Raw genomic sequence first — 15876 nt, forward strand, 5'->3', positions numbered from 1 at the left:
TCTTATACTCTTATAGTCCAAAAAATACAGTATATCAAAGAGATTGTATCAAAGATTTATATCAAAAATATTCTTTTCTTGACAATCATATCAAGAAATTTTATGTTCTGGGCTCCATTTATTTGGGTGCAGTCAAGCTATCAATCCCAAGAAACTCCCTTGCCTGGGGATGCACATGCTGTCTGGCTTTGGGGCATTTGGGTTTTAATCAATCCCATTCCTGACATAGCCATAGGGCACTCTTGCCTCGCCTTCCCCATTTCATACTTTTGAGGCCTGGATGCTCTTCTCAGAAAGTTAGGAAGAAAGGAACAAAAAGGCGGAAGGATTTGTAGTTGGGTAAGGCCAGGAGGAGAGCTGCTTGCTCTGCTGCTTGATCTATGGTTTCATGTTCTCATTCCACATTTGTTTTAAAATGTTAAAGGCAGGGGAAGGGCAAAGACTGAGAAAGGCCAGGGTGATGGCACTTGTGCTAATAGATGCAGCAAATGGAATGGGATACGGCTATTTTAAGATTGCAGCAGGAGCTGGACCTCAGAGACTGATCAAAGTCCAACAAATTCCTAGCCAGGTCATAGCTCCCAAAACAGATACTTCCCCTTTCTTCTTGTCTCCCTTTCAAACTGATAAGAACAGATATTACACTTTTGCTGTAGAGACACTCAGGACTGTGCCAGATGTGAAGCTAAACTTTTAAGGAGCCAATTGCCTTCCATTTAAACTGTGTGGGTGGCAATTTTTAATAGGGATTACTGTGTGGGTGGTGTAATCTACATTGCTGGTCCTGCAATCCAAATTACAATTACTCCAAGTTGTTATTAATTAAAGAAAGTTGAAAGTCTTAATGGCTCTCGGCATCTTTAATTATTTTTAACTTGATTGATTAATACTTTCCAGTCCTACTGTGTCAATTGTGGTTTCTTTATTATACTTCCTAATCAGAATACAGGTTTTGAAGGTACTCTGGAAGTCTTCTTGTCCAACCCCCTATTTGAATAGGATGCTCTATACCACTCTAGAATAAACAGTTGTCCAATTTCTTCTGAAAAATCTTCAGTGATAGAGTACCCAGAACTTCTGGAGGCAAGCTGTTCCACTGATTAATTCTTCTTTCATGAAATTTCTCCTTAATTCTAGATTAGAACTTGTTAAGTTTCCATCCATTCTGTCTTGTCTTGCCCTCAGGTACCTTGAAGAATGGGTTGCCCCTTCTTCTTTCTGGCAGCCTCTCAAACATTGGAAGAGTGCTATCATGTTACCCCAAGTCTTTCTCTTCCTTAGACTAGCATACCAAGTGCCTGCAACCATTCATCATATGTTTCAGCCTCCAGTCCCCTAAATTATCTTTGTTGCTCTTCTCTGCATTCTTTCCAGAGCTTCAGCCTCTTTTCTGCATTGTGGTGACCAGAGCTGGATGCCGTATTCCATGTGTGGCCTCACTAGTGCAATATAAAATGCGAACTTGAAATTATCCCTTTGGTGATGTAGTCTAGAGATGCATTGGCTTTTTTGGCACACTGCTGGCTCATACTTGTGGTGCAGGGGTGGGTTGCTGCCGGCATTACTGCCGGTTCGCTGCGGGTGCACTTTGTGCTTTACAACAGTTTAGTGACCATTCAAAGTTACAGTGGCACTGAAAAAAGTGACTTATGATTGTTTTTCACACTTATGACCATTGCAGCATCTCCATGGTCACGAGAGGCCGGGCGAAACTAAGCACCCCTTGATGTGAGTGACATCAAGTTGGCCACACCCACTCACTCACATGACCACCCAGCCATGCCTACCCAGCCAGTCATTAGGGCAGGGAACCAGTTGTTAATTTATTTGAAGCCCACTACTGATCTTGAGTCTATCTTCTAAAGTTTTGGTTATTCTCTCCAACTTAGTGTTGTCTGTAAATTTGATGAGTTCAACATTTGTAATTTGTGCTTTTAACCTTCCTTCAGCCAACAGCCTTTCTAAAGGCTTTTGTCAGCATCCCTCCATTATATAATTAGGAAAGAAAGACCAAGAGATTCCATGTGTTGGAAATCAAAAGTACTTTTACTAATTACAAATGGTTAGCGAGCAGTTGCGAAGCGAAGTCTGTTTAATTAGGCGCGAAAGCAATTGATATATAGAATAGTCCATTCCCCACCCCTTGGGATCATAGCCTGTCGCCGAGGAGGGCTCAACCGAGCTCTCTCAGAGATCTGGTCTGTATATCTAAATAAGATCATAGATATTACCCCTTTTTGGCTATAAAGGGGCAGGGAGTAGCTCTGTGGTTAGGGTCTATTCGTAATTCACAGCCTTTCTCTTTTTTTTTTGGCTGTGGACAGAGATTAGATCCAGCGTGAGCGGAGCTTTTATCTCCAGCCAGTTCTTCTCAGCTGCCTTTTTTTGCAGCCCTAGACAGGCGATCCCCCCCCCCCCCCAGGACAAAGCAAAGTTGTTTGAAGCTAGGATTAATACGGGCGGGTCCCACTCCTGTGAGATTTATGCTTTTATTACTATCTTAAATACCAGCACCATTTGTCTTAGAGGCTTCTTTGTTTAAACGGACTTCAAAATGGCGATTTCTCTCCGTTGGTGACTGATAGGGGATGTACGTAGCCGGTTTTACCTTCCTGCAGACCGCTCCTTAACAAAATAACTTTTTTTGTTTTTTTTGGAAACAGAGGGGAGCGAAAGCGCTGTTTATTTGTTTATTTATAATGGCACCCAGGTCAAAATCGAAGCGTCTCTCTACAAATGTGCCTAAAGAATCTGTGAATGAGCTTAAAGAATTTACACTGGAATCGCAGCCCTTGTCTCCTACGCCCTCTACTGGAGAATTCTTAACACAGGAATTTTTTTTTAAAATGTTTAATGATTTTAAACAAGAAATTAAGGAATTTGTATTGGAGCTATATGGTGATTTAAAGTCTAAAATTGACCAAATGAAGGCGAATACGTTTGCAGCCGTGTCTGCCCTGTCAGATTATACCGCTGAAATAGAGAATAAATTGGAAAGTTTGGAGGAGGCTAATTCTAATTTGACTACTAATATTCAAATATTACAACAAAAAATTAGAGACACCCAAGAACAGCTCGTTATGATAAACTTTAATAAGAAGGCATTCGCAATAAGAGTCAGAGGATTCCGCGAAAAGGAGCGAGAGAATCTGAAACAGACCTTTGTTGAAGCCCTCAGCCATGCGGTGGGAAGCCCGGGACTTAACTTTGATTGGCAGATTCGGAAAATCTATCGCCAGAATTCGTTGGTAGCGGAACAGCGACAGCTCCCGAGGGACATAATCATATATTTCTCCACAAAAGAATCCAGAAACGCGATCATGCAAAAATTTTACAATAATAGATTGAGAGTTGATGGCCAGGACTTGACTGTCTTCAAAGAAATACCTTTCCAGATGTTAAAGGCAAGAAGGGACTATACCTTTTTAACTAAAGAGCTTAGAAATCATCAGATTCAATATAAATGGGAGGCCCCAGCCGGCATTATGGTCACATTTGAGAATCAAAGACTTCGTCTCAATTCTGTTTCGGAGGCTCGAGATTTCTATTACAAGACTTTGAAGGCGGGACTTCCTGATTCACTTGGAAAAGAGGAGAGACAAGCCGAAGGAGAAGGCAAGCAACAGACCACATGGCTGCAAGATGGAGGGGGTAGCTCCCCCTCCCTCGGAGAAGCAGAAAAGCGGAGTTTGAGGATTTAGACATTCTAAAATATTCACCAAAGTTGTGGATTGAATGGGGGTTTGCGACCTCTCTCCGGCAGAAAAAGCGGAATGTATTGGTGGGGTGATACTGAATGTATATATGTAAAATGCATGCAGAATGATTTACGTTGTTTAAATCTTGTTAGAAGGGAAAGTTTGAAGAGATTATTTTAAAATAGAAGGTAAGCTGATTCTTGTTGAAACTATTATTTGAATATGTGGAATGATCTATGCTATTTAATTTTTATTAGAAGGGAAAGCTTGGTGAAATTATTTTGAGCTAGATTTTAAACTAATGTTTGTATAAATTTGATAGTGGCAAATATTAGAGAAGCAAGGGATGAGGGTAAAATGCATGCGGAATGATTTACGTATATTGGTGGGGTGATACTGAATGTATATATGTAAAATGAATGCAGAATGATTTATGTTGTTTAAATTCTGTTAGAAGGGAAAGCTGGATGACATAATTTTAAAACGGAAGGTAAACTGATTCTTGTTGAAAGTATTATTTGAATATGTGGAATGATCTATGCTATTTAATTTTTATTAGAAGGGAAAGCTTGGTGAAATTATTTTGAGCTAAATTTTAAACTAATGTCTGCATAAATTTGATAGTGGTAAATATCAGAGAAGCAAGGGATGAGGGCAAAATGCATGCGGAATGATTTTCGTTGTTTAAATCCTATTAGAAGGGAAAGCTGGTCGGGATCATTTCAAGATAGAATGCAAACTGATTTTTGTGTAAAGTAATACTTGATCCACGCTGCTTAAACTTTACTAAGAAGGGAAAGTTTGGTCAGATTATTTTGAATTATTGTTTGAAATTAAGGTTAAGAAAGGGAAAGTTTGATTATTCTTCTATAAAGTAATATTTGAATATGTGGAATGATCCACGCTGCTTAAATTTTACTAGAAGGGATTATTTTTGAGTTAGATTGTATATTGATGTCTATACAAATTTGGATAAATGTTTATCTGAATACAAGGTTAAGGAAGAGGAATGGGAGAGTCTACAGGAGGTCGGGGTAAATAACAAAGAAGCAAGAGACGAGAATAAAATATAGATAGAATGACTTACACTATTTAAGCATAGATAAAGATGGGGGGCTGAGATCAACACAAAGAGTTTCTTTTTTTTTTTTTTTTGGTTTTTTTTTTTCCTTTAATATATTGCTTTTATTTTTAATCCATACGAACATAAGATACTTTAGATAGAAGGCAGTGCCAGGTGTGGGCCCTGGGAAGTCGGGAGGAGTAGGGATGGGGATTTATGGGGGGTGGGTGGGTGGGTGTTAACATAGTCTCAATAAGAACAAGAATGCACTTATATACGGTTGTTCTTTTTTTTTCCTTTTTTTTTCTCTTTTCTTTCTTTAAATTTTTTTTTCCTTGGTTTATTTTACTTTTTATTAGATTATAATAAACAACACTTGAATAAAGGAATACACCAAGGAGGGAGGTAGAGGGAAAGAGGAGGGAGGAGTAAGGAAGGAGTAAGGGGAATGTAAGGAGGGCGTGTTGGGAGTAAGGGGAGAAGGAAGGTTTGAGGGGAAAGGGAAGTAGGAGGGGAGCGTTAGAGGGAGGAAAGGAAAGTTGGAGGGGGTAGATGGGGTGTATGGAGGATGGAAGTGTCAGGTGGGGTTGTGAATGATGAGTTGTGTTTTCTTTTTTATTTTTTTTTATTTTTTTTTATATTTTTTTTATTTTTTTTTTCTTATAGCAAATACCCTGTATATAAGTGATTGTAAAATGGAATGTGAAAATGAATAAAATATATTAAAAAAAAAAAAGTGTCAGGTGTGAGATAACTTCAAAAGGCATCACGAAGATGGAATGTCGGGGCCGTTGGTCCAGGCGGGAAGCACCCACGCATGCGTAGTCCAACCATCCAGTAAATACTAGAACATTCCTCCAGCACATCGAATAACCCCTCCCAAATACCAAACCCTCCCTTCCCGTTTCATGACAGCTGAAGCAGTAGCAAGGCAGAAGCTGACATCCGGCCATCCCCCGGAAAAAGGCTGTCAGGCCTAGAAAAAAAAACAAATGAACAGACAAACAACAAAACAGAAAAAGAAGAAGGGAGGGGGTGAGAGAAAGTTAAGGCTTGTCAGGGTATGCAGCATAAAACTTCCGAAGCAGTCTGGGAGCACGAACATGGGATTTATCAACCCATTCCGTGTGGGAGGGAGGAAAATGCTTCCAAGCCACCAGGTATTGGATGCGATTACGACGTTTGCGGGAATCAAGAATTTCACGAACTTCAAAGTGACGTTCCCCATCGACGAGCAAAGGAGCAGGCGGAGGGTCACCAGGGGGACGCAAGTGGGAAACACGAACAGGCTTTATGAGGTTAATGTGGAACACCGGGTGGACCCGGTTGAGGTGTTTGGGCAATTGCAAACGAACAGAGACAGGATTGATGACCTTCACTATGGGGAACGGCCCCACATATTTGGGCCCCAACTTCTTTGACCTCTGCGTTGTGTGGAGGAACTTTGTCGACAAATAAACCAAATCACCAGTCCGGTATTCATAGGGGTGAGAGCATTTCTTATCCGCCTGTTTCTTATGGGCCCGATGCGCAGCGTCCAAAGTGGAGAGGGTCAATGGCCAAACACGACTGAGACGCTCACTCCAGTCCGCGACTGACGGAACTTGTGGCTGGTCATGAGGTAATTCAGGGATAGGAACAAAATCCTGACCATAAACGACCCGGAAAGGGGTGAAACCCGTGCTGGAATGGACAGAGTTGTTGTAGGCCACCTCAGCGTGTGGCAACAAGTCGACCCAATCATCCTGTTGATAATTGATGAAACAACGTAAATATTGTTCAAGAACAGAATTAGTCCGTTCACAGACGCCATTAGTCTGAGGATGGTAGGCGGAGCTAAGGCCCTGGGCGGAGCCAATACGTTTGAGAAATTCTTTCCAGAAAACAGATGTGAATTGGACACCACGATCGGAGATGATGCGATCGGGCACCCCATGCAAGCGGTAAATGTGGGAAATGAAGAGTTTAGCCAGCGCCTTAGCAGAAGGAATTTTGTGGCAAGGCACAAAATGAACTTGCTTGGAGAACAAGTCAGTGACAACCCATATGACAGTGTGCCCCTGGCTTTCGGGGAGCTCAACAATAAAATCCATAGAAATCTCCTTCCAAGGGGCAACCGGGCGAGTGACAGACTGGAGCAGCCCTTGTGGTTTCCCTGGTGGCCGTTTAGCGGTCGCACAAACCGGGCAACTGGCCACATAAAGTTCAATGTCCTTCTTTAAAGAGGGCCACCAGAATTGCCTCTTCACTAGATGCAAAGTTTTCACGAATCCAAAATGACCCGCCAATCTGGAGTCATGTGCGCGACGAAGGACCACCAGGCGTAGGGAGGCGGGGATGTACAATTTGGCGCCGATCCACGGCAGATCATCCCTCATAGTGCACTTGTCCCGATGGTTCAGGAACCAGTCGTCATGAGGAAGCGCTAGCTTGAGGTCAGAAAGAAGATCTTGAGGCACATCCTTTTTGGCGCGGGTCTGTTGGCGCGTGACCACTGGAGCCGCTAGGAGCGGTTGGATGATGCTCAGTTTAGAACAATTATATTGAGGCAGTCTGGACAAGGCATCTGCCATGAAATTCTTTCCACCCGGGATATATTTAAGTGTGAAATTGAAACGGTTGAAATATTGGGCCCACCGCATTTGTTTGGGGGAGAGACGGCGTGGCGTTCTCAAAGCTTCCAAATTCTTGTGGTCAGTCCACACCTCAAACGGGTGCTTAGCGCCCTCCAGGAAATGGCGCCACGTGGTCAGGGCCCAACGGACCGCGAAAGCCTCTTTCTCCCAAACTGCCCAACGTCTCTCTGTGTCTGTGAGCTTCCGGGAGGTGTACGCGCAAGGTTGTAGGTTACCTTGGTCGTTGGCTTGCAACAAGATGGCCCCAACGGCGACGTCGCTGGCGTCAGCCTGGACGACGAAAGGCCTGTCCAGGTCAGGATGCTTTAGCACCGGCTCAGCGGCAAACAGACGTTTAAGCTTTTTGAAAGCCGCCTGGCATTCCATGGTCCAGTCCAGAGGCTTGTAAGGTTTAGGTTTCGGCTCCCCCTTGGATTTGAGCAAATTAGTTATAGGAAGTGCAATTTTAGCAAAAGAAGGAATGAACTGACGGTAGAAATTAGCAAAGCCCAAAAATTTTTGTAACTGTTTACGAGTTTTGGGCGCGTCCCATTCAGTGACCGCCCTCACCTTCTCAGGGTCCATCTCAATGCCGGCAGGAGAGATGCGATATCCAAGGTAGTCAATTTTAGTTTGGTGAAATTCACACTTAGACAATTTGGCATAAAGATCAGCGGCTTGGAGTTTTTTCAAAACAGTGCGCACAAAAGCGACGTGTTGGTCATAAGTGCGAGTATAGATAAGGATATCGTCCAAATATACGATAACTCCTTTGTAGAGATGGTCATGCAAAATCTCATTGATTAATTGCATGAAGACTGCAGGGGCCCCCTGCAGGCCAAAAGGCATGACCCGGAACTGGAAGCAACCAAGAGGGCAGTTGAAAGCAGTCTTCCATTCGTCTCCCTCCTTTATGCGGACCCTATAATAAGCTTCCCTGAGGTCCAATTTAGTAAAAATGCGGCCCTTCCCCAGCGGGGCCAACATGTCCTTCATCAACGGGAGCGGGTAGACATTCTGAGCTGATATCGCGTTCAAGTTTTTAAAATTCACACATAATCGAAGACAGCCATCTTTCTTTTCACGGAAAAGCACAGGGGTGGCCACTTTGGGGTGAGCAGGTTCAATGAATCCACATTCCAAATTTTTATCAATGAAAGTCCGCATTTCCTCCATCTCCCTGGTTGACATGGAATATATTTGGGGTTTTGGTAGCTTAACCCCGGGTAAGATGTCAATGGAGCAGTCAGTAGGCCTGTGGGGTGGCAGTTTGTCGGAAGACTTTTCGCTGAAAACCTCCTTAAGGTCCCAATACTCTTTAGGAATTTTTTCCTCTCCATCAATCCTCTCCTGCCCTCTAGCGGCCACTTCAGGAGTGTCAGTCACAGTTTGCCCAGGAGTGCCCTCTCCCTCCGGAGGCTCCTTTGTGCGAATGCGCAAGCGGCCTGTTCACCAATTTATGTGAGGGTTCCACTTCCGGAGCCAAGGGAGGCCTAAAGTTAGTGGCCTGTCCATGCCAGGCGCAACTACAAAAGAAATTAGTTCAGTGTGGGAACCCATCTTCATCTCCAAGGGCTCCGTAAAAAAATAGGCGGGTCCCCCCCCCGCAATGGATCCATCTATCTGGCAAAACACAATGGGGGTTTTCAAAGTACGCAATTTGAGACCCAATTTTTCCACCATGGCCGGGTTGATCATGGATCGGGAGCAGCCCGAATCGAGCAAGGCGTGAAAGGTTGCTGGTTGCCCCTCAGGGGGAACTTTTAACTCTATGGGGATTAGCAGGGGCCCTTTGTTTGAACTCACCCAGTGAGGCGATGTGTCGTCATCGGAGTCCTCAGAAGAGGAGTGGGTGGCTGCGTCTGCGTCTCCCTCCAAAGCCTGGCCGAAAAGGGGGGGCCTGGAGTCCACAGCGAAGGCAGCTTCTTTCTTCCTCTTGTCAGAGGCTCTGCCAGACTTCTCCTCTCGCTTGGGTGGGGGTTGGGCGGTGATGGGCAATTTAGCACGGCAGTCGGGGGCGCGATGCCCTAATTTCCCGCAACGGAAGCAAGTTACGGGTCTGGAGTTCACTGAGGGGGCCCCTCTCCCCTCGCCGCTCCCTCTGAACTGGGCTTTGCAGCCTGGAGGGGGGGTGCTTTTTGCAGCTTTCTCCTTTTTCTTTCTTTCCTCCTTGGCACAACGAAGCCTGTTTAAGTCGAGTTCAGCGTCAGCTGCGTGTTCAAACCAAGTGGTCAAATGTCTGGGCAGATTGCGATTGACACACTGCTGATAAATGTCTTCATCTAAGCCCAAAGCAAATTTGTCCAAAAGGGCGTCCTCGCCCCACCCTCTCATGTATTGGGACAGGCGCTGAAAGTCCTGGATATATTGGGCTACAGGGCTATTGTCCTGCTCGAGGGTTATAAATTTCAATTTGCTTCGCTTCTCAGTCAAGGGGTCATCAAAGCGCCATCTGAAAGCCTCCATAAACCGATTGAAATTCCTCAGGAGGGGGGAAGCAGACATATGCAATGCAGTTGACCAGGTAGCCGCTTCGCCGTCTAAGGATAGGAGAACCATCCTCACTCTCATAGTGTCCGTCTCAAAATCACGGCCATAAATCTCCATGTAATTGAAGACTTGCATAATAAAAGAGGCCAGGCTGGCAGAATCTCCATTGTATCTCACAGGCAGGGGAGGGATTTTGGCCATTCTGTGCCTTCGGGGAGGTGGGGCCCCCGGTCCGGCAAAACCCACAGCCGCAGGGGGTGAAGCAGGCCGAGGGGGGGGTGAAGCAGCGCGTGGGTACTCTCGCTCCCAGCCCTCCAGTCTTCCTCATCTTCCCCACCTCTTTCCCCAAAATACCTTTGTCCCCCGTAATCAGGCAAATCTCTCCTCTGGGGTTTTCTTACGGCTCCCGTCTCCAGCGGTCTTTGTCGGGGTTGCCTTCGGGTAACCCCTGCATCCCAGCTTGCCCCTTCTTCTCTTTGTCCTACCGAAGTGGACCATCGTGGGGGGGTGGGGGGGTCAGGCTGGCTGGATATCTGCAGTTGAAACAAATCTTCATGAAGCGAGAGGTCGGGAGGTCCGGCCTCATGAAGCGAAAGTTCGGGGGGGGCGGCCTCGCTGGGATCCACATCACAAGCGGCCTCCTCTTCTTCTCTGACCGGTGAAGACATTTTCTCCCTTCACGGTAGACGTAGGTCTCCTGGAAAGGGTTTTAGAGAGACTTCGCTTCTTGTCAGCATCCCTCCATTATATAATTAGGAAAGAAAGACCAAGAGATTCCATGTGTTGGAAATCAAAAGTACTTTTACTAATTACAAATGGTTAGCGAGCAGTTGCGAAGTGAAGTCTGTTTAATTAGGCGCGAAAGCAATTGATATATAGAATAGTCCATTCCCCACCCCTTGGGATCATAGCCTCAGGCCAATCATAAGTCCTTCAAGTGTCAGGTGTGAGATAACTTCAAAAGGCATCACGAAGATGGAATGTCGGGGCCGTTGGTCCAGGCGGGAAGCACCCACGCATGCGTAGTCCAACCATCCAGTAAATACTAGAACATTCCTCCAGCACATCGAATAACCCCTCCCAAATACCAAACCCTCCCTTCCCGTTTCATGACAGCTGAAGCAGTAGCAAGGCAGAAGCTGACACTTTTGTTAATAGCATAACTTAGAAATTGTGGTCAGTGCTTCTATTGGTGCATAGCATTTTGGAGGTGTAGATTTGGGGATCTCCCAACATTAGCTCAACAATGTCTGGGCTGCAGAAATCCACTAGATAATGGCAAAGCTTTAGAGATTTCCCTATCCTTATGCTGCTCTGTACAGGTAAAGGGACGTTGCCCAAATATTTTGCTAGATTGCCCTGTCTCAAATGGTCAGACCATCAGAGTTCACTCTCTCAGGATGTTCTCTAACGACATGACTCTGATTAGGTACTGTATTTTTCAGAGTATAAGATGCACCAAGATTTTGAAGAGGCAAATTTTAAAAAAAAAGTTTTTGCACTCTGCAGACCTCCCAAAAATGGCCCATTTTTTGCAAAAACAGGCCCGTTTGTGTTCAAAAAAAGGACACGCATAGCCTTTAAGAAACGTATAGAGTGCTTCTGGGGGCTGGGAGGGCCTCCCCAGCCCCCAGGAGCACTCTGGAAGCTTCCTAAAGGCTATGGACATTCATTTTTGCAAAGGGGGCAGGGTTTTGGTTGGCCCAAAAATGCTGCATTCAGTGTATAAGACACACCCAGATTTTCACCCTCTTTTTTGAGGGAAAAGGGTGTGGCTTATACTCCAAAAAATATGGTAGGTCTCCCCTAGCAAAAAAGCACCATGCCTTATTCATTCCAGAATTCCAGGTTAGAAATTAGGAAACTGTGAGTTTTAATCCTGCTTTAGACATAAAAGTCAATTGGATGATCTTGGACCAGCTGCTATTTCTTAGCGCAATCCACCACACAGGATTGTTGTGTGCAAAATAGGAAAAAGTTTGATATGTTCACCACCTTAAATTATTTATAAAAATAATTAAAGCAGGATTTTTAAAAAAAATCCAAAAAAACTGTTGGGGCCCTATGCCATGGCAGATTCTGGGGGATTGATTCAGCAAAACCTAAAACATCAGCCGATTCTGTATAAACCTAAACACAAAGTGCAAAAATGGTATTATTTAGAAAGTATTTTGCTTTCAGTGCAGCTATTTAAAAAGTGTTGTCAATCTTGTACAGCTTCTTTCAGTTTTCTTATTCTCTGGCTGGTGTTGGCTTTGATGGTGTCTGGGTTTTTTGGTGACCTTGTTTCCTTTTAGCTCTGACCATTCTCAGCAGAACTGCCTTTTCCAATGAGTTTGATTGTGTGACATGGCTGAAATAAATAAGGCGGAATTTTGTGATTTTGCCTTTGGGCAATATGTCTGGTTTTATATGCTCCAGTAGTTCCTTGTTTGTCATCTTTAATGTCCAAGGAATGTGCAGGAACCTTCTCCAACACCACAGCTCTAATGAGTCCATTTTCCTCCTGCCTTTTAAAAAGCACTTCAGGGCAAAAGCAGAGACATATCAAATGAGAAGGTTGTTTATTTGGCTTTGATCATGTCTTTCAGCTCTGGGGGCATCATTGTCTTTGATTGTATGGCTTTACTACTTCATAAATCTACTATGCCCCCTCAGCATGGAAATTGGAGTATTTTATGGGTTTATTTTACTTAGGAACAAGAGTATATGTAGGCCCATCTTGTTACCACGAATGACTGCCCATCACATTCTTCAGTGTGAATGCCTCTTCTTGCAAGCAGCAGGAATATCTAACTATCAAGCGTCTCATACCTGTAACCTTTAATTGGGCATCATAGGGCAACAGTTTTTGAACTAGAATACCTCAAGTGGACCAACTTACAGAACGCATCAATGACTCAGTGGATCCATGACTCCAGGGGAATTAAAAGTTAGCAAATTTTATAAAACATTTTTAAAATATCACAAAAGAGTTAATGACATAATACAAATCTCATAAATCATACCCTCTGGTCAGGGGAGGGCTTCAAAAATTTTAGCAAGGGATTCTCTGCCAGGTTGCTGGGTGTGTGTGGCCATGGTAAGCATGGCTTACTTGGCCTCCTGCACCATGGTGGGGTTGTTTTTGCCCTCACCGGGCTCCAGAGGTTTTATTCGAGCCTCCGGGAGGGCGAAAATGGCCTCCCCAGATTCCAGAGCCTCTGCAGAGGCCAGAAACTGTAGGCAGGCCCGTTTTTTGCCCTCCCCAAGCCTCTACGCGCACCCTGAACTTACCTGCACCCAAAACAGGCCTTGTGGGGACTCCGGGTAGGGGATGGGTGGGTGGGGCAAGCCAGGAGTGGGATTTGGGGGTTCTCTGAACTGCACAGAATCTTAGTTAGAGGTTCTCCCAAACCTCTGCAAACCCCCAGCAGCCCACCCCTGTCTTTGGTCAACTTGTTAAACCCCTGGTTTTGACTGTTCAACTTTCAATATAGATACATCTCTGAAAATCTCTGAATTCAAATTCTATTTGAATTGAATCTGTAGATGGGTGAGGGAAAGGAAGAAACACAATTTGCAAGGTCATAATTATTGAAAGTTTGAATGACTACTATAGTGAGAACAGTCCATTAAAAAAAAGACATTTAATAAAACCGGACAATATTTGATTTTAATATTATGCCTGATGGATGACATGTCCTCTTTTGCTGGCAATCTTTGGTAACCCTACAAATGCCTTAGCTGTTCAGTGTATTGCATGCGTTGATGGGTGAATTTGAATCTGTGTCCTTGAAAGCTTTCAAGGCTTTTAACCTCCTCATAAAACCCTTTTAGATGTGCTAAATGCTAGATGTGCTCTGTGCTAGATTCTTTAATGTAGCTACAGACTTAAAAACTAGAATTGGGAAGTTTGCTTATTGTAGTCCTCTGGTCTTGCCTGGGTTGTTCCTGATCTTACGAAAGCATCTGAAGACAGGACAAGAAGCAATGGATGGAAACTAATCAAGGAGAGAAGCAACCTGGAACTAAGGAGAAATTTCCTGACAGTGAGAACAATTAATCAGTGGAACAAATTGCCTTCAGAAGTTGTGAATGGTCCAACACTGGAAGTTTTAAAGAAGAAATTGAACAACCATTCGTCTGAAATGGTATAGGGTTTCCTGCTTGAGCCGGGAGCAGGAAGGAGACTAGATCTCCAAGGTCCCTTCCAACTCTGTTATTCTGTTATTTCGTTACCTATGGCACACAGACGTATGTACTTACCAGTTTCTTAAAGAGGTTAAAACAAAAGGCATTTATGGGCACAACATTTAGCCTTGGATTTATGTCCTTTGGCTGAGGCGTATTGTTATTGATTATGTGAGTGGCAATAACGCTTAAAGCCTCTGAAAAGGGGGACCTTGCATGGGCAAACACTCTTTTTCTCACAATAGGGTGCAAATTAATTTATTTAAAATAATCAGCGCACCCTCTTCTAGCAAAACCTCTAGAACATAAGCTCCATTACTAAAGTAGCAATAGGTGAAACATCTTAAGCCCACAAAAACAGAATATTCAGGACAGACACCTTCCTAATTCACAAGAATATAAAAAAGGGTAAGAGGTTCAACCCAATCAGATCTGCAATATTCTATTATCATTGCCAATCTCAGTAACAGTATTCTTTCCCTTCCTGGGGAGTTGATTTCCTGATCTGTAAGACTGTGTAGGAGGTATCACCCAGCCTTCTCCCAGAAAAATGAAATATCCTAGGAAATATTGAAAAGGCAGAATATTTCTCTGGATGTGAAAAGGAAGAAACATGTTTTAAAAGACAGAATAGCTCCCTGTAGCTTCCTGCCCATCCCCACTTTGTCAATGGGCCATTAAGAAGGCCAAGCTAGTCCACTTTACATAATAAAGAGTTCTCCCCTTCAGCTCCAGGGGGATGGGATTAAGGCATGATAATATTGGCCCTTTACCCAACTCGCCACATGGCATCTGAGAACTCAACCAAACCTGGATTCAAAACGCAGCCTAGATAGTTGCCCCTGCATGGCCTCATGGGAGTCTGACAACCAATCAGAATACAAGATCAAGATCAAAGGCCAGAGGGGGATAAAACCAGGGACTTAATTCTCTTCTGCCCTTCACTTTTTCTCCACCAACATTGAAGCATGTGATCACCTTTTCTGTTCAGAACTCAAGCCATGTGGTCCTGTCCACCATTAAAACCATCTTTCCAAGCAGCCTCCGTGTCTCCAGTGTCTTTTTCCCCACTTGGAGCCGAACCCAGAAGGACATTTCTTCCAACAACTGACAAACTCTCAACGAGACAACTTGTGTGGGCAAGAGTTATCTTACTGCCAAATGACTTCTGTTTGCATTTCTCTGTTAGCTCTCACTGTCTCTCCTGTGAAACCTTTCTCAAGGCAATGAATGACCAGTAACATTTTTGCCTACTCAGCTTCTATTTGTGATTTTTTTTTATCTGAGTACTTGTTAATGATAACTTTTATATGTTATGTTTTAAAATATTTTAATAGTTAAAATAGCTTACCACCAGCAACAGTATTTAGGACATTGTGTTACTGGCAACACCTAGACATTATACAACTACTTATTTATTTATATTAAAAAGGGGGGTCAGAAATGATCATGAGGGTGGCCGTGAGGCTGTGAGGGAAACTATATTACACATTTAAAAATGGGTAGAGCTTGCACCACACCATCATGGCCACCATATTGATTTTACTTTTATCATACCCAGTAGATATGACTAACTGGACTTCTGCCCAAGACTCACTCACTCCTTGTTGAAAAGTTGAGTAAGTGATGGGGAGCACTTCTGGACTGCTGATCCTTACTTCACTTTCCTTTTTTTTAGATTCGCAAGAGAAGTAAAGCGTGTCGTGGAGGCCTAAGGGAAAACGATGAACTTTTATCTGTTAATGGAAAGCCATGTGCTGGCCTCTCCCATGCCACCACCATGCAGATCATTGATTCTTCCAGTAACACCCTCAACATTGTTGTTACAAGGTAAGAA

The 15876-nt window shown here is 43.9% G+C and overlaps 1 protein-coding gene across 1 annotated transcript in view; it reads left to right on the forward strand.

Moving 5' to 3' along the window:
• Positions 1-15876, forward strand: part of SYNPO2L (synaptopodin 2 like) — a 64659-nt gene that overhangs the window by 13377 nt on the left and 35406 nt on the right. The window contains exon 2 of the mRNA XM_032232258.1: positions 15718-15869. Coding sequence (XP_032088149.1) covers positions 15718-15869 — 152 coding nt within the window. The remainder of the gene's footprint in view (positions 1-15717; positions 15870-15876) is intronic.

Source organism: Thamnophis elegans, chromosome 15, assembly GCF_009769535.1.
Source record: "Thamnophis elegans isolate rThaEle1 chromosome 15, rThaEle1.pri, whole genome shotgun sequence".
Classification (NCBI taxonomy): domain Eukaryota; kingdom Metazoa; phylum Chordata; class Lepidosauria; order Squamata; family Colubridae; genus Thamnophis; species Thamnophis elegans.